The 20528-nt window shown below is 34.9% G+C and overlaps 1 protein-coding gene across 1 annotated transcript in view; it reads right to left on the bottom strand.

The window, feature by feature from the left end:
- Window positions 1–718: 718 nt before the first annotated feature.
- The window catches only part of ZDHHC21 (zinc finger DHHC-type palmitoyltransferase 21), a 36337-nt gene continuing 16527 nt past the window's right edge, over window positions 719–20528 (bottom strand). Inside the window, exons 7-9 of the mRNA XM_036403955.1 lie at window positions 18848–18964; window positions 6465–6508; window positions 719–5973 (exon numbers count right to left, since the gene is read on the bottom strand). Of these exons, the coding sequence (XP_036259848.1) occupies window positions 5841–5973; window positions 6465–6508; window positions 18848–18964 (294 nt within the window). The 3' untranslated portion in view covers window positions 719–5840. The remainder of the gene's footprint in view (window positions 5974–6464; window positions 6509–18847; window positions 18965–20528) is intronic.

A 20528-nucleotide genomic window follows, 5' to 3' on the forward strand; every position in this document is an offset into this window, starting at 1 on the left:
GCTGAGACTCCTGCACCACACCCAGCAGCTTTTGTTTGATTGCTCTCTAAATTTTTTTTTCCTGTGGCCACTGCTGCACTTCTTTTTACATCTTTAAAGCCAGTATCTCATTTGAAATAGACCAAAGTGTGTGAAATTTTTCTGCATCAAAATCTGACATAAATTCCCATGTACACAAAACAGAAGAGCTGCTGATTCAGATTCATTTGACTCTATCAAAAACTGCTCCAAGGATGAACAATCTAATGCATTGTAAAAAAAAAATACAAGCTGAAGATTATAAACCTCAAACTCAATTTCTGAAATTTGAAAAATGGCAATTTATATAAATCTTAGTTGATACCGACATCAGAAGTTCCTACTCTGGCTGTAACTATAGGCAAGAAAATTAACCAATGCTGTAACTAGTGTTGTAGACCAACATTAGTTGATAGACCATTCCTAACAGAGAAATATTTTTATGTTTCCACCAACATTCAGCTCTTCTCTTAAAAGCAAACAACAAAGCTCAGATAGTAAGTACCTCACTAACTAGTCAGCAATTTTTCACAGTTCATTTTTTCAAAAGAGTCATTTGGGATTGTAGCTTTTTCACTTGTTACAATAAAAATATACAGCAGTGAGAGTAATCTATAACATAATTAGAAAAATCTACAAACATCTGAAAAATATTAGTAAACAATTTACACAATTTTAAATCAATGTAAATGAAATTCAGTGAAGAGAAAAAAACTTTTTTTATTTAAAAATAAGATTTCATAAAAATACAGGACAAAAAAATTCTCAGTAGGAATGAAAAAAATAAACCATAATTTTAATCAATTTTAAGAAATCTCACAGAAACATTACATGAATGAAATTAACAAAGATAAATTAAAAAAATACAATGCTTATCAGCTGAACATACTCATGCATTTTCAGATTTGATTAAAAGAATACCAGAGTAAGCTTTCCTGTTCTAATATTATTTAGTCATTCACCTTGTATATTACCATTCAGGCATAACCAGTGTTAGACCTGTAATTTTCAGCTCTAGTGGGAACTTCATTCAGCATTATTTGAAAAAAGTCAAGATCAAACTAAGAACAAATGAATAAAACTCAATCACATGCCCATGTTTCAGCTAAATTCAGAATGCTAGTTTACAAAAAAATCAGTACTCTTTTTCCTGTTAAAGAGACAGAGTGATAATTTCTGTCTGCAAACTACTGTGATATACACATATGAGTCCAGGGAATGTACATGGAAATCGCAGAAGAGCACAGAAATTAGAAGTTAAATTTCTTATTTTCTAACTTGAAAACCTCTGTAAAGATAAGTTACACCGTTGATACTTAGATGACCCTTGTTGCTACAAGAAGTTTTAACCACTCTGCCATAGCCTGGCCAAGACACAAGATGCCACTGGATTTCAGCAGAACTGAAATCCTAGGCCTTATGCAGTCCACAGATACAAGTATTTCAATGCCTCCTAAGGGCAAATACTCAGCCAGCGAGAAAGTAGTACAAAAACCTTCTGAGGAATGTTTTCTGAAGTATCCAGTCATGTAGTATGTTACCTAAGTATGGACGGTGTATTTAGAAGTACCTGTTCTCCCCAAAAGCAGTGCTGACCAGAATTCAGCACCACACTGTTACTTTTGAGATCCTAATAGTTCAACTAATTTAGAATTAGATTCAACTTACATTCTTCTTAGTGGGAGAAAATCACCTCCCTCAGCCTCTTGGGCTGCACTTCTTATGATGCAGCTCAGGGAACGGGTGGTTTGCTGTGCTGAAAGCACACATTACCAAGTCATGTTGAGCTTTTCATCAACCAAACAATGTAACATGAACAATTAAATATCCTGGATTCTGAATGCAAACAACAATGTGATCTGTCATGATCTGCTGGTTTGGGATGAGGTAATTTTCTTCAGGGACCTAATGCAGGGCTGTGTTTTGGATTTGTGCTGGGAAGAGTGTTGATAGCACAGGAATGTCTTCCTTACAGCTGAGCCAGAAGGAAACACAGTGGCATGGCCTTTTTTGCTCCTTACACCATCCCATCAAGGAGGCTGGGGGTGCACACGGAGGTGGGAGGGGACACGGGTGCGACAGCTGACCCCAGCTGACTCCAGGGACATTCCACAGCACATGGTGTGACGCTCAGCAAATAGAGCTGGGGCGAAGGAGGAACACATGAATGTTTGGAGTGATGGTTTTTGTCTTCCCCAGTCACTGTCATCATGTGTGGTGCAGCCCTGATTTCCTACAGCTGGCTGAACACCTGCCTGACCATGGGAAGCAGTAAATTAATTATTTATTTTGCTTTGCTTGACTGTATGGCTTTTGGTTCACGTATCAAACCTATAGATTGTCTTTATCTTGACTCAAGAGTTTCACATTTTTACTCTTTCAATTCTCCCCCTCATCCTGCTGGGGGAAGTGACTGAGTGGCTCTGTGGTGCTTAACTGCTGACTAGTGTTAAAACAGGATACATGACATTCCATTTGGTGTTTTATTAACCATGTACTTATAAACCAATTAGTCAAAATAATTCTCAGGAATATCTGAAGGACAGCTCAGAACATATTTTAAAAGTTAAATATATTAGTAAAGACAGATGCATAGAAAATCTATTCTTAAAACTCCATGTATATGAAAATTCAAGACTCATAACTCCTGCTCAAGACTGAAAATTATTGTGTACCTGAACTACTAGACCAGCTGTGTGATGGAATCTCTCCTTCAAAGCAACAGATCAGAGAACAGATTCACAGATATTATTTAATAAATTATCTTTTATTTTAGACATCAGCATTTTTCAAATGAAATCTCAAATCTCTGATTATGAGAAGATAGCAAGTTAACATTTTTTGGTCCTACCAGAAGTTACCCCACTGTAAATAAACCAGCTACAGGGAGGAGTTCAATGGTTCTTCAAGTTCTCTTTGTGCCTTTCAGGAAATCAAATATTGCCAAGTCAGAAGATAAGATTCACTTTTCTTAATAAAGTACATGTTGTTCTGATATTATATTAGGATGAAATTTAGTAACACTGTCTATAAGATTTTTTTAAATGCATAAAAATGATGAACACTAATCAACCTTGAAATTGCAGTTTCTACTAAAAGAAAGAATTCTAAAGAAGACTTTCTTTCCCTATGGAGGGAAAGAAAGTGATGGTTCAAAGGATTCAAGAATTTCAAGGTCTGAAGGATTTTAAATTGGTTGAGAAAAGTCTGATTTTTCCTGACAGAACAACTCCTTCTGAGAATTAGTTTCAGAAACATTACTTGGAGAAACTAATAACATGATAGGGTCCTTCAGCTGAATTAAGAAAAAAATTATTACTTTTACCACTTTAGATGCCTCTCATTCAAAGAATAAAGTTTAGTACCTCCTAAAATGTCAAGACTCTCCAAATTCTCCCCTTTTGTCCCCCAAACACTTAGAAAAAGAAAAGGGATAAAAAATGAGCAGTCTTAATCATGTTGCAAATTAATGCCTATCAATTATGATATTATCAATTTTATGAATATTATCAGTTATGATGAGTAGGAGACTGAGAAAAAGTAGATTTCAAAGGAAATCAAACAACATGGGAACATTTGACAACATGAATTTGTGAAATTAGCACTTTTGTTTGAGAAATAGGCAAGATTTTCACAGACATCACTTGCTGGAAAGTATAACTGATACTTCAGCCTGAAACAGTAATACTGGGAAGCAGAACACACAATTATATGCCCCATGATAAATATACCAAAAATAGTTAAATTCTTGGCTCTCTTTCTGAATAAGGTTCAGAACTGTACAATCTGCTCTGATAACTGAATAGCATTAAAAACTTCAAACTATGCTTTGCTCATGAAACATTTAAATATTGCACAGAAAATGAAATATTATTTCCCTGTATATTCCAGAGACTAAAATAGTGGGGGGAAGGAAAAGAAAATAATAGAGCCATTACTTTATTATGTATATCCAGATTCCTTTCAATTTCAAGCGCTGCTTTAGTCTTTTCATCCATTTCCTCAAGCTTCTTTTTGTTTAAACATTGCTGCCAATATGTCAATACACTTGAAAGAAAACCTAACCTCACTACAACTGGCATGAGAAAAAACAAAAGGAAAATAGCTGAACATTAGGCTTGAAATTTAAATTAAGAAAACATTGCATTTATTTTTAATAGGACAGGAAAAGTAAAGTTGGATCAAATGTTAGACATTTACAAAAGTTTAAAGTTCAAGTGATTTTTAAGATGCACTTCTTGGAACTTTCAGTGGATCATCACAATCTGTTAATTCAATAAAGGGACACCTAACATTGGCAGTAATTGTACTAAGACTTTAAGAGAGTTGATCTAAAAATTTTTTGCGAACACCAGTCATGAAAAATCTTACCCTTCTTTTTTGAAGTAACTGTTCACAAATACACTATTACTTTCTGCACAATCTACATGTATAAAATCCTGACTTTGTGTCTTTTATTGTGTCCTGCTGCATGGCTGTTATTTAAGGGGGATCCTAGTCCTGTTAGACTACTCAAAAAACACAGCAAGCAGCATAGCTGGAAACACCGAGTTGTGAATTTCTCCTAGAAATCCACAGTAGTTTTCACAATCATCTGAAGTTAATATTTGTATAGATACAGAGGGCTAAAGTAAGTACATAACTTTTTCAGAGACAGGAAGACCGAGCTGGTACTTTGGAAATAATTATCATTTTACCAGATCTGAAAGACACTTTCTTTGGTTAACTACTTCCACACTTAAAAGCTATCAACATCAACATAGTACCCTATTAATGTGTTTATATACTTCAATGTTCATGTTAATAGCAAATCTATAAATATGTATAAATATTAATTAATTTTATTTTAAATATACAAACACTTACACCAATTCCAGCTAATCAAGACTAAAGAAAAGTAAATATAAAATTTTAAACTTTATTGACAATATGCTCTTCTTTATGACACATTATGCTAACTAACTTCATCTATATTTTTTTAAAGTAATCATTCTAATATTTGCACCATGCAACTTCTTTGTTGATTATTGCTGATTCAAATCCTTGGGATTTAGGGAAAACATGCATAGTATCTGCATAGTTTACCCTGAAATATTTAATCCCTCTGACTGACATAAAGACATGAACACTTTTCACTAACATCATATCTAGGCCAGAAGATAACTGTAAGCTATCCTCTATATAAACACACACATTTGTGTGCTTCAACAAAACCTCTCTGAGAAAGGCTTAGGAAGTACTCTGCTTCAGCTTTCAATGTTACCTTTTATAGTGCAGTGCTGCAGGATTACTTTTGCATATCATAAATAACTCATGGAATCATGGAATTTTAAACATATGCAGCAGAAAAAAAGATATTATTATTATCCAGACTGATCTACTGATAAAAACCCTAAAAAAAATTCAAGGCAGAATAAGACACTTAGTGAGAAAGCTAACCACCAATGTAAACTTCAGTGCTTTCTACACAAAAATTAAAACAGAAGGAAAAAGAAAAGAAAAAAAAAAGGACGAAAAAAAAAAGAGCCAGTATCAAACTGGATGAAGACTACATTCCAGTTGTTTGCTTTTGGTATTAACCTCGAAGACAAAAGGAATCTCTTTGGAAAGCTAGTTTGGAAGAAAATAAGCCTGAAGTGGATTGTTTAACTTGCCTTAATTTCAGAATAAAATCAAGACCATAACCAAAATAATGCCCAGGGCACACGGTGATGCCTATGACTGGATTTTAATTGACTTGAAGACTGTCACAGTCCTATTATCATAAAACCTGTAATGCACTTCCAGCATGGAGGACCCATATGTGCCCACCATCCATCTGTTTAGTCATGATTGGCAAAGTGGTAGGGAACTCGCAGTGGTTGCCGCTGCCTGAAAGGAATAAACCACAGGATCTTCCAGTGAGTGCCAAAAACTTCTGAGAAGGTCTGCTGCCATGGCTTCTGGGGCCTCGATCTACAGAAGACAGCATTATTAGTGAAAGACAGCATGCCCACAGCGCACTTCTGTCAGCTACAACAACGTAGGTTGGCTGGGAATACAATACTGGACTCTGATGAATTGTGTCCAAGCATCACAAATACAACTTTTATTTCATTACGACACGCAGCTGAGACTTAACTTTGGAGAACAGAAATTATCTGTGTCATCAATCAAACAAAGGCACCTTTTGAAGCACAGGAGACCTCAATATTAATGAAATGTATGTCAAAACACTGCAGAAAATATCTTTTGATCTGTACTTTTGAAAAGAAAACATAGTTCCACTGGCTTTGAGTAGGGAAAGAAAGGGAACAACATGCAGCTATTTTGTGTACAACCACTATTAAAAGATTAGTAGGTGCTGCTACAGATAGGAAGTACAGAGCACAGTACCATGCAAAATCATCTTAACAAAGAGCTACTCCCTTAGCATTTCAGCAATGTAGGAATTTTACAGAACTTACATGTCTTCACAACAGTTAGACATTTTTTCTATACTTGTAGTGTCCTGTTAAAGAGAAAAAAAAAAAACACAATGAAAAAGTACTTATTTACATTCCAAACTTTTAAAATGTCATTATGAAAGCAAGTAACCATAGCAGGGAATTAATTATTAATGTATGCTGTTTTGACAATAGTTCAGTAGGATGCATATTACATATATGCCATATTAGTTTTAAATAAATGTGAGATTACACATATAAATTTTAACTCAGTCTGTCTGTTAAATTATTTTTATAGGCATGATATGAAACTATACTGTGTAGTTTGACTAGAATACCAAAGAATGCCAACAAAAACTTTCAGCATTATTAAAGCAAAAATTAATTCAGATATTACAATTAATGCACAGGACATTTAGAAGCAATGTGTATAAGGCCCACTCTTGCCATACTTTCCACAAGCACTCATTCCAGACTTGGAGCATCCCACTGAAATAACCACAAAGCTAGTAAAATGCAGTCATTAACAGATGTAGTATTTTGAAAAGTGGGAGCTAGTAAGAAGTTTTAAAACCATTAGCTTCACGAGTATTATAATGCAAACAGCACAACTGAAAATATACCATGAGTTTCTACAGTTCCTATAAGTAAATACAAATATAGAAATTGTTCTCTTTAAATATAAAAGCTAATAATGTGCAGAGTGACGGCAATCCTTCAGATAAGAGCAACCTAAATTCATACTTTAATTATAAAATGTCATGGAAAGTAACAGATCAGTTTTAGCCTTGATCACCCCCAAATAAAACTTTTTAAATTACCAATAGTGCTTTTTTTTCACTTTTCACTACAGATTTCACAAAAAAGCTTCCTTTGTGAGTATCATGTAGGGAGTTTCAATATACATTTATAGTTCATTACATCCTGAAATGACTTGTGAAGTTCAAAACACAATCAATTGAAATATTCTTCATTATTTCAACTCCTTTTCATTGGTAGTTTGTCATTTCCCTTTACTTTTCACTGATTCAGGCATGCACATAATGTACCTGTCAAATTACAGTAGAATTTGAGTAAGACCAAGAGCTAATCTCAATCACCTCAACCACATACAGACAGAAGGACTGTGGTTTAATTAGGCTGCTACTTCATTGGCATCTGGAAACACTCCCTAGCACTAAAAACCACACTGTGCTCCTTGATTGTTCCTGCATGCAATTCAGTGCAGGCACTGCTGGGACTCCACCCCTATCTTTCAGACAGTTTTAAGGGGGAAGGGTGCAATGTGAGTGGGAAATAACATACAGGAAGCTGATTTCCTGCTCCACCAGACATGGGTGGCCTCAACTCTCCTGCCAATTTTTTGTATTCTGCTTCCCAGCTCTGAAGCATTTTGGAACAGGATTCCTTACCACACACTAAACAGCAAAAATCTTAATTCTGTCCACAACCTATCCAGCTGAATTCCAGATGCACTACAGCAAAGAAGTCCATTTTTCTTATGTCAATCCACCAGGATGCACAAGTTCTTGCCCAGAAGTTTGCATAGAGAAGGCATGCCCAGTCAAGGTTACATAAACCACACTGGCCTCATGGTTAGGTGGGTTTTAACATCCACTCAGCAGTGAGGGAAGAAAGGACTGGAGAAGAAAATTGTAAACACTGCTTGTTGTTTTGATTCCCACAGATAAACTGCTGCTCCTCTCACATTACAGGCCTGTCTTCCCTCTCCTGCCACAAGCATGGCATTACACAAGTCATTGTCCTTGTTAGGGCAGGACCCAACTTCGCAGCCAAAGAATACTTTGCTTTCTTGGACTGGCTTTTTATTCAGCTTTTGTCAGAGAAAACATCATCTTTGCCTACCACAAAAATTCAGACATGGTTTTTTGAATAAAAAGGACTAAGTAAACAAGAGATAACTTCCATGGCATTTCAGCAAGGTGGTAATACCATTTTCATGAGATGCTATAGTTCCTTTTGTAACTGCAAAAATATTTCAGTTCTAGGAATTATTCTCTGGTCCACTCAAAGCTATTTATCAAATAGTACAAAATAATACTAGCATATTTGAAAGCAATAATGGCAAATGGTCTTTTGTAAAACAGTAACATGCTACTCCAGACTCTAAATGGACATGTAGCTATGGAATATTTATTCTACCATTTCAAAAGAGGGGCCTTTAAACCAGCTCTGGGTGCAGAAGTAACATCACCAAATATCTTAAACATGGCTTTCTGCTGTGTTTCTGCACATTGCTTATTCATTAATAGACTTGTACCACTCCCTAAAATACAGGTTTTGAGATTTTTTTGGGGAAAATCACAGATTGAAACCTGGAGATTGTATTTCATTTTAAGTGTTGTCATGGCATGTTGTTATGACCCTGAGACCTCTCAGGTCTTGAGAGGTTCTCAGGGTCTGCTCCCCTCCAAACTGTAAATTAACTAAGTTAAAGTACCAAACCAGGAACTAACTTCCTTCCTTTCCTCCCTTCCCTTTCCTCTCTTCCCTTTGCTCCCTTCCCTCCTCCCTCCCTTGCCTTTTTTCATTGCCTGCCTGTTTCCTTCCTCCCTCCCCTTACCTTAAAATGCCAACATACACTTCAGATTACTTTTGCTTTACAGTAAAGAAACTGGGGCTGAGCAGTGAGTCCTTTGCTTCTTAGATACTTTTTCAACATTAAAAAAAATTTAGAGCCACATTTTAAAAGCTGCAAACTAGCAAAGAAACATTGCTTTGAAGTTTATCTGCTTAACAAGTACTAGTAACTGAACTTAAGAAACAAAATACCTTCCCTGCACCCTCATACCTTCCCTCCTCCAACACTGCTGCCAAACAGGCTCATTTGAAATCTACTTTCATTTGAGAGTGAACCAATTTACCTTTTCACATGAAAGTGAAACTTCACAGCACCCCAGGAAAGTCAGTAGCCCCTCTGGAGACAGGAGATGATGGAAAAGGAGAGTACCACAGTTGAGTTTTGACCTGTTATTTAAGGCTTCCTTCTCAGACATGAATTTTTTTTCTTTTGGAGACAAAGGACCAGAATAACCACTATTCTTCTGAATGAAAAGGTGGTCTGCTCATTAACACATCTCATAAATGTCTTCCAATCAGAGTATCATCTCTCTTATGCATTTGATGTATACCAAGGTTTTGCTGCAACATCAGAATTACTGTTCAGCCTAAGAGGCTTTGGCTGTCTGCATCTACTATCAGCTTGGATTACTATTAATACAAATAGAACTGTGTTAAGATTTTTTTTCTAGACTCAAAGCTAATGCTAATGTTAAAACCTTTTTTGAGTGCTGGCACTCAGCCAAAAGTTTAAAATAACTTGGTATGAGCAAACATGACATATCTATGCAGTCCTAGTAATCTCTAAAAATACCTTGAAATTTGAAATTGAATACAGGATGAAAATGACAAATACAACTGATTAATTTGACATGATGGATCATCTAGATTCCCAAAGGCATCATCCAGATTGGAAATAAAAATTGCTCCTACACCTGTTTATTCAGAGATACATACCCAATGATAAGCATCTTAAAGCAACTACAGGAAAAAAAATCACACCTTAGTGAGACAGGAAAAAGAAATTAGAGGAAATAAACACAGGAATAGGAAAAGGGCAAAGTGTTCAGATTCTGCTGAGGAGAGAAAAAATACGGGTTTTTTTCACTCTGAGTATATACTACAGATCCATAAGAGCAGTTTGCTTACTCTAAATTAAGTAAGCTACTGCCACAGCTAAGACTGATATAAGAGGAAGGAGAAGAATGGAGAGAAAGAGACGTATGTAAAAGCACTGACAGAGTTCTGCAAACCAACCTCAGATTCACTCACAAATGAATCCATCTAAATTAGCTCCAAAGAGAATTGCACCTTTCACATCTACGCTTCTATTTAGCATAACCAACTGCCAAAAAAAAATATAAATTAGAAAGATCACATGCACTGGTTAACCAACTGTCCTATAGGTTGGGTTTTATCATGAACTAATTCATCATGACAAAAGCACACGCAAAGGATATTTTTCCCTTACTGATTCACGTTTTCCAAAGTATAAACTGTAATTTGTAACTTACAGGACTAACTCCAAAGCCTGTAGCTACAATCCCTGGTTCAGTTTTTCTTTTGTGTTTGCTTAAAGAGACATGCAATCATTACAGCTCTATTAAACACTTGCAGTAGTAGAATGTAAGCATTATGCCATACTTTTATTATTTCCAGATGTTCACTGTCAGTGAATCAGCAGAAAAGTATGATGAAGCATAGAGAAAACAAAACTTGCAAGCCTTCCTGGATTTGCAGCCTTTGCTTTTATCTAAAAGTTCAAGACAACATATCCTTTATATAAAGGGGTTTTTTATCTTCTATCTAACATCCTTTCATGGTGTGCATGCAAGAGACAGATGAGCAACTCAAGAATAGGAAATACTAAACATAGAAAGAATATATTGAATTTGAGAAATTTTCTTTTCTTTTGGCATTAAATACATATTGGGTTTACTTCTGGCCAGTATTCTTTCCTTAATCTAGACTTTTCATATAAGATAGTTGATTTTATCAATTAAAATTATGTTCAGTCTGAAAACTATTAGTTCTATTTAAAGGTTAAACCCCTATATCAGACTCATGCACTAAACAAAAAATAAAGCTACACTCTGCTACTTCTAGGGAATAGTTCTGGACTCTTCTATATTCTGATTAATTTAGTTAAATAGATTTATATTTTTTTTATTGGCTATTAGATACTGACTCAATGAAAAGAAACCATCTAAAATGGAGGCACCACAAAATCTCTTAACTTCAGGCTTGCAAATCCACAGCATGTTTGGTGCAGATAACTGCATAACAAGAGACAGGACAAAACATTATATTTATTGATCCCTACAAATACCATACGATAAAAATAGAAGGGAAAATATTTAAGAAATAGCTGTTGATCATCTTCACACAGAAGTCATTTTAATAGTCTGATGTCTAAATCTGACAAGCAACATGTAAGCAAAATATACTCAGCCCCTGGAACACTCAAATATTATTTTTATAGTTACTTATCTTCAAGTAGTTAAAGGTACTACCTTTACTATTAGGAAAATATATTAGTTAAAGGACTTCCTCTTTAAGTGATAAACCAGGGATAATTCTGACATATCTGATGATATTTTGCACTCCTTGCACAATATAAAATCCAATTACATTTTCTAACTTGCACTTTTTCCTTAAAATATTGTAAATTATTAATTAAAAAAAAATTCATATTTACATAAGACCATACAGTGAGCTAAATAAAAGTGATGAGATCTTTTTCTACCTAGAATGTCTTACACTTCTATTTATTCCTACATTTTAAATAGCTCATAAAAACCAGGTTTTTAAAAAATAAACTAGTAAATAAATAAATACCATATTTTATTTTTATGTAAATATGTCTTCAAAGTCATAAAATGTCAGAGTACATTTATTAAAAATGCTAAACCAAGTGCAAACCCATTTGAGGGAAATAAGGTAAAGATGCAAAAGAATTTTCACAGTAAATTTTACACCGTAACAAACTTATATTTGAAGACCAGGACATTACTAATTCCTGACAATTTAATTTATAGAACTTCATGCAGTCTTCTAATAGGAGATCTAGCTATAGGTGGATTAAAGGTAAAGACAGGAAAAGGGGAAGAGATAAGAATAACGAGGAAGACAGATAATGTTAATATTAGTTTATTTTCTGTTAGTAATTTCCAGTTACACTTTTCGGGTTATAATTTATGTATACTTTGCTTTCCCTCTGTAATTATTTTGCTCTATACTGTAGCCACATAAAGAATGCAATTGCTTGGAAATCCTAATTTCCCCTACCAATCCTAATTTTTAATATGCTAAACTTAATTATGAGGATTAATAGTTCCTTGATTACACTTCTGCCATGTTTGAAAAAACAGGAAAGCCCTTAGTATTCACTAATCAAAATAGTATTTAATAGATTATCTGATTAAAGATATGATTGCAAATATTTTTAATTACAAGATAGTTATTTTTAAAGACAAAAAGCATTTCAGCAGAACTAGATCATTTGTCACTCTGCATATTTAATGAGCACTGGATCAATACTATACAATACAAAAATACACAGAATTAAAAAGCTCTTGATTTTATTAACAGAATAACTGCAGTGAAATTTTCATTATTTTGAAACTCAATCTTTGTAAAAAAGATCGGAAAACTACATGGTAAAATACACTTCCTAATTTAAGGTGAAAAGGAGAATCACTGCAACAATAAAAAGCAAATATCAACATTTTTAAAAGCTTCTAAAGGGAAAAATATACATGGTAGGTACCATACTGCACACCAGGCAGGCTGTTGAACACTATTTTCCCTTCTATCCTTCCTACAGAAAATAAAGGGAAATTTCTCTTTTCCACATCCAGTAAGTTCTGATGGAACAGGATACTGGCATATCACTGGACACCATTCAAACAGTTAATTAACAGGAAACCCTGGTAGCATTAATTAAATTAATAAAGACACTGTCCACTTAGTTTATGATAATGCATCCACTACCTTGCACAAAGGCCACATGGTATCTAATAAATTTATAAAAGCCTATCCATTAAATAGTTCTGCCCCAGAGAAACAAGTTAATTACTAAATAATTTCAATGAAAAGTTTTCCTCTGCAATACTAGCATAAATCACATTAAATCATATTTAATGGACCATAATGGAAGAATTAAGAAAATTTCTTCCATAGAAATAGTTTGTTATAACATATGGAAAAATGAAAACACTGTTTAGTGTTTGAGATAAAAACAATCAAAGGTAATCCTTTAAAATTAGGGTTCAGATTAGTCTCTGCAAGGGATGCTGTTTAACTGAAACATCTGGTAGTGTTATGTTGAGAGACAGGCCTTTTTTAACTTTGGAAATGAGATTAGTAGATCAGTTATTTGTAAGTGTCCAAGTAATTTCTAATTATTTTATCTGGGTCAGAGATAATCCGCTTTTACAGGGCTCCCACAATGACATCAGAGGATCACTGTTGAACTGATTATCCTGTTACCTTCCACCATCCATGGGAAGACCGGATTTTCCTTTTGTACAGAGAAAGAGAAAGAAGTGGCTGATTGCTTCAGACAGGTGGCAGCCAACAAAATAAAGAATACCACAGTCCTTGAGATGAAGAAAATCTCATCTATGCAAAAGGTACCAGCTTTTAAAAAGCAGTCAACAAATGGAATACTTCTTAGCAGTGTCTGGTGCAATTTAAAACCTCACTAGATATGAACAAATATCAAAATAATCAGAAAAGCCATTGTTTAAAAAACAGTATGCCATGTCATTTTTTACATGTTTTGTAGTAATGCCTTGTAGATCATACATAACCAATAGAAGAATCTTGCAGTAGAAACAGAAAAACTGGGCTTATCATCATTTAACTCTTAATGTGAAAGACACAAAGAAATAATTTCTTAAAACCAAAATGGAATATGAGTGAGAGAAATGCAAAACCCAGGGCTAATCTTCTATTAATATACACATGAGCATCCTGGGCATTCCACCTTTTTTAAAAAGACTGAATCAAAGCACTCTTTTTAAAAGAGCTCTGTACCTTCAACAACCATACATCAGAAACAATCTGGAGTGGATAAAACACACTTTTTTCCCTTGGTGAATTTATGCCTTTTCCTATGAATAAATGAATAAATAGGCATGTTATGGGGGCTTTTGAGAAAAAAAATATGTTACATATAAAAATAAGAGAAAAATCCTTGAAAAACACATGTCAAGAAAATATGTTTTGGCAAAGCAAGCAAGTTTCTGAGTACTATTTGATTTAGCTTCCCCATAAATTTTATTATTTCATATAACAACATGAAAAAAAGCAAATGGAAATAAAAATTAGTAATATAGATACATCCTTCTCAACACTTTCTTCTAGCTTAAGTGCAAAATACTCTAGATAAACTTTGGTTTTGTCACTTTAATACAATGTCATTAATATGTGCAAGCAACTGTTGCACAAGACAGCTTGTCTTGTATTTTTTTTCCCAGAAGATTTTAAAACTGTCTGAAATGGACAAAGTGATAATTTACCTATAAATCATACTTCTATGACTTACGACAAAGCACCAATAACCCACAGCTCTACCTTCATGGAGCTTTAAGTGTCTGTACTGGAGCTATTTTGTTACCTGTAAGTGATTCAGGCCAAAGACTAATTGTGGAGTACAAGCAGCTAAAGGAGGCCTGAAGTAAAGAGTAACAATAATCTTTAAAATTGTTACTTTCTGTAGGAGAGTAAAAGAGTTGCACCCTTGTAAGGTGCAACTCACAAATTCTTTCTGGTATGTTTCTGTTTTACTTAAAAGTTTGCTTCTGCTTTTCAAACAATGCCATTTAAAAATCAGGCTGTCTGAGAATGTAAGAACAGAGGCTTCAGTTAAGAAACATAACATTCTAAATTGCTCTACAAGAAATGAGAGGAAATGGAGGAGTGGTAAAGGAAGTAACAAGCACTAGAGACAGGCAGGCAGGCCTTCAACATAAATGCATAATCATTTTGGAAATTACCTTTGACGGTGTTTTAATTCATGGGTGAAACCAATTTTTTCCATCCAGCTCTGGAAAAACTTGAATATTTTAAGTAAAAATACTAATCTTATGAATTAGAGAGAACCTAGATACTTCTATTTCAAAAGTATCCAAATAAAACTTCCCCAAGAGTAATGTAAAGTACATGCTAGAAGAAGTATCAAAATTCAGGATGATAACAAAATTAGAGGCAAATAAAGCTCAGAGAAAGCAACTGGGGAAGGAGGACGAAAAGAGCCATGTGCCCCTTCTGACAGAAGTGTGTTTCACATATGCTAGTTTCTAGGGAGAAAGCACTAATCCTGTATGCAGAGGCCACCTCAGCTGCTCCCCTCTTCATCAGAACAATTCATGTCAAAAGTTCCTCTAAGGACAGTTTTTGCCAACCAGCTGTTCTCCTCTCATTGTAGGAAGTCACCTCCTTTGCTCTTTGGCTTCCTGGACCTCCAAATGAGTTATGAATAGCCTTGTGCTAATGATACCCTAACAGTGATACCACAATCACAGTGGTGGCAAATGTACTCAGAGAAATTACTGCGTGGTAGGTTACTTAGTCTATTAATCACCTTATCAAGCACTACAGCCTCAGGAACATTCTCCCTGTAAGAGACAAATTTTAGTACACAGCTTACAAAAATTTCATTTTTACCAGAGAGCATATTTTTTCCAAGCACCTTGAAATAGATATTACCAATATCAATAGATATTGGCTTCATTTCTGGAAAATTATGTAATGACAGTCAAGCAAGTTTACCTTATGGAAAAGCAGGCAGTCTTGTTACAAAAGAGTTAAAGTTTGATTAATCTTAGATTTATATTTCTTTCCAAAAATTTTTGCAGCACTTGTCATGTTAAACACCAATGAACCTTAACCTGCTGGACTTGTTCAGCAGCAGTTTGCACCCACCAAAGTTTAGATCACAGAGCTGCAACACTTACTGTCTCTGCTATTTAAAACCAGCTTTTTTTTTTTCCAGGAGCTGTAGAATTAATCTTGGTACATGTTAAACTGCAAAAAAGAGGCACAAGAGCATGAACTACAAAAATGTGTATTACATTTTGTGTCTCCCATACAAGCACAAGAATTGCTTTGCCTGTATCAAAAGGTCCATGTTCTTGTCCCTTGCACACATCTCTAGGCAGCTTCAGCAATCACTGAAATTAATGCTTTCAAGAATAGCCAAGGAGCAATTCATATGACATGAATGCTTCAACTGCATATCCATGCCTCCAAGCATCTTAAGTTTGTTTCAAGGTGCTTTTCTTCATATTACACTTTCATGATTGGGTTCTGCTATCAAGTTTTAATCTATACCTTATAGTAAGTTAATTTCATCACAAATTCCACATTTAATATAGATCTCATTTCAGTTCTTACACCACCTGCAGACTAATCACAACTGCATCAAACAGACTTGCTTTGTTTGTTTGAAGTCTGACTAATTGTTGCCAAGTAGATTTCCTCAAAACAACTATATTACTTACTCTTCCTAATTCTGTATTAGCAAAGAAAGGAACAAAAAGGGAGAAGACAATTGTGCTGCTGGTATGAAATGCTCTGAGTGGGGGATGGACTACCTGACCTACATTCTTCAGTGAGTCAATGCAACATCATCCACATAGTGTGAATGAATTAATATTGGAGATACACCAGTAATGGATTTCTGCTTCCCCAGCAATCCCATAAAGCCTAAAAACTTGTCCATGTGACAATAGCCCCTCTGCTTGTGGGGCAACAGGTAGGGTGCAGTAAGAGGCCCTAATGAAGATCTGTACTTTTTAGCATCTGCCTCTCATAGACCATCCACATCCACAATTACTGTAGCACGCTTATTTCACAAAGCTCAGCAAAGACAACAGAAAAAAACTGTCCAGGCATACTGCAGCTCAACGATTATGATTTCAGCAGAAAAACTGAAGGTAAAAATGCTATACCCCACACCTGCTCCAGTGTTGCTGCCACCTCTGTAAGTGAATAGGATGTACTTCATGGTACGTACAACTGACAGAGAAAAAAAGACTTTACAGCAGTTTATAAATAGAGTGCAGTGGCAGCAGCAGCCTGAAAGTGTTAAGGCTCAGGACAGCAAAGTTACAACTGGGCATTCGTGCCTGTTACAGTGGCAGCGCAGTTAGTATCCTGTGTCAGAACAGAAACAGCCCAGGTTTCAGGTATATCTGACAGAAAAAGGTTCAGTCTGAGAGGTCATATTTCACATCCAGTAATAGTACCTGAATAGGTGCTGATGGTCACTGCTAAAATTTAGTCCAGCTTCTGGCAGCACACAGAACAAAATTATAAACTTAGGGTCTGGTTTTCTTGTTTTCTTCTGTATCCTATCTATGGTTTAGTGCAGTACTGATCAGATGAGTTTTCGGATGCTTCTCATATATATATCCACTTAACAGAAACTAAAACAACATCCATATTTCAGTACCTAACAATTAGGCTCACTTAAGTATTTGTCTCTGTCTCACCTGTTACTGGTGAGCAGAATTCACCACATCAGCTACACAGCCACCATAGCGGTGGTATAGGAAAACATCCCAGCCATAGATAATGCAGACATAAAGGCAACATTTAAACAGAGAAGAGAAAACCTGTGAGCAAGACCCCGGAACAGAAATCAGGCACACAGTAAAGGTGCACAAAGGTAAATCTGTTGAGTTGGGGGTTGAGAGTATGTGTAAAACACATTATGGTAGAGTAGCTGGGGAATGATGATATTAATAATAGACAGTAATAATGGTAATAATAATAGACAGTGTAACTACCATGACAGAAAAAGCAAAAGGCAGTAAATATATAAAGGTAATAGAGTAAAACCAAAAAGCAGTATTATTGCTTTATCTAACGTAATTTAAAACGACACTGTAGTTTTTTTTCCTTTATTCAATACAAAAGAATTACACCATACAGTTAGGAGGTTTTCCATTATGGACCTAGAAAAGTTAATGCTATGCAAACCTTCATAATTCCAAAGTAAAATCTCAGGCAGATCTCCAACAGTTGTAGCTGAAAATATGCTGCCATCTTGTACATTACTGCCTTTAAAAAAAAGTTCAGCAGGCCACATCAGACTCTTTTAACATGTATATAGCCAACTAATGTACTCTCTCTGTTGTGCTGAACAATATTTTAAACATTTGTATGGATTCTCAAGACAACTTCAAAAATTTGCTGGCAGCTATCAACTTCTAATGTACAGAACAGGATGTGAGACCAAATAAAGGTTGTTGCTTGCAAGTATTTATTACATTATCAAATTCATTTAACTGAAAAATTTTTCCATGCAGAGGATATTTTTTTCTGTGTATCTAAATGTGGAATACCCACCTGGACTGTAAACAGCACAATTACATTGCCTAGTTTAGCAAATAAGGAGATGAACAGAAGCATATTTATCAAAATACTTAACAAAGATGCTGTCTGTTCTCAAAATTTGATTTATCAGTTAGCCTCACTGTCACATTAATTTTGACCAGGTTACACAAGAGTTTAAAATAAAAACAAGAATCAACTACATATCTTGTACACTGTGCAATTCCAGGACAAGGTATGAGTCCATTTTACTAAAACAAATCAGGAAACTGACTTGAAAGTGGAATTATTAGACACTTCTTTGTCAGAAAGCTTCTTAGATTTCACTGGTGTCAAGAGGCTTGACAGACCATGTATCAAACAAGTGCCTCATACTGCAAGTGTTTTTCTAGTCTTCCCTTGAATGCAATCCACTTTTCTGCTTTGACTAATTGTACTGAAAATAAAACTAATATATGCTTCTCAAATTAGATACTTACGGTGAAAATACCCATTAGCTGAGTGTAAAAGAGTCGACTTATTCCACCTAATATTATTAGACCCATGAAGGCAGATATTCTTAGGAGAGCAAGTTCATGTCTAAATACAAACACATCCTAGAACAAGACAAAAAGAAGAGAGAGACTTTAATTTCGTTACAAATTAATTAAAGTCTTTGAACCAAGTGGAAATAAGCTGTAAGAGGTGTTCTCAAAGCCTTAAAGCTGAAGGCTTTATGGATGGATTCTTAATGGATTCTGAGCTATCTTGCACATCATTTGTCTATTTATGTTTTAAAAGCAGAAACCAGTAATATTTTCTTTATGCATGTTAACAGTTGGGAGTTTATTTTGCCAGACTGTTAAAAAAACTCCTTCAAGTAGTTAAGGTTTTGGAAATAGATCAAGCTCAAACGGATTATTTCTGAATCTTCCACCTCAAACTGTGCCAAACTACTACACACAAGCTATATAATACAGGAAAACTACTCTGTTAAATGGTCTGGTTTATTATACCTCGGCTACCAGGCACAGCACATTTCACTTTTACATCACCTCTTCTGAAAGCAAACAAACATTCCAAAACTGACACTTGAAGAGTGTACCCATAAAGTCCAAGTACCCCTACTAGATAGCACTACAGTAAGAACAATCTATTATCCAATATAAACTTATCCCCAACTTTTACATTTTGGCTTTGAGGTGGATTACTGTGACTTTGGATAAGGATGAACAGTACAGATGCTTCAGGGCACACAGAAATATGGATGTATTCAATCAGCTGCATTGGAAAGTCTATTCTCAACCAGCAGAAAATAAAAAAAAGTATTACAGAAGGTTATGCAATATCTTCAAAGGATAGAGCACCTTATTTTTATCACAGAAGAACATTTTTACGTGGCAGTTACATGAGGTGTACTGTGAGTTCAGACCCCATTCTTTTATTTTTAAGTTATAATTATGTTCTCAGAGCTGTCGTTCGAATATACTCATCGGTTTTTTCACTTACAGAAGTTAGATCATGGCAGGAAAGTATTAAATCCTTTCAAGTGAACTTTATATTACAACCAGAATATAGAAGATAACTGAATGAAAAAATCAAACAAAACAAAAAAAAAACCCAACCAACCAAAAAAACAACAACAAAAAAACAACTCCCCCTCTCCCCCAACACTGTTTATGTTCAACCACTAGAACTTGAGGAAGAGGGATACCAGGTTTTAATTAAACAGAGAATAGTTAATGCAAATTATGTTTAGAAAAAAAAAATCTAATTTTTCATTTAAGTAATTTCCATTAAGATCCAAAATACACACCCAGGAAAAAAGTTTAAACTGCCTACTAAAGCTGTGAAGAAAGTCAGTATTTAATGAACAAGCAGAAAGCACTAGTTAAGCAGCAAAAATAAACAATCCCCAACAGTCATTTCTGAACTATTGTAATGGTTTATCCCCTCTCCCCTCACTTGTTTATACTGGCCTTTCTTGCTGCTGTAGAAAATAGACTAATTTCCATTTCTTTTAATGCTTCTTACTCATTTAATGAGTTAATTCAAAGACAAATCAACTCATAATAAAAGCAGTCATACTATTCTTTATTTCCCTTTCCATTACCTAATGAAAGCTTTAAAGAAAAGCAAGGTAAGACACCACTTCTCCTAGTTGTAAAATACTTCATTATT

The sequence above is a fragment of the Molothrus ater genome, chromosome Z, assembly GCF_012460135.2.
Source record: "Molothrus ater isolate BHLD 08-10-18 breed brown headed cowbird chromosome Z, BPBGC_Mater_1.1, whole genome shotgun sequence".
In the NCBI taxonomy this organism is placed as follows: Eukaryota; Metazoa; Chordata; class Aves; order Passeriformes; family Icteridae; genus Molothrus; species Molothrus ater.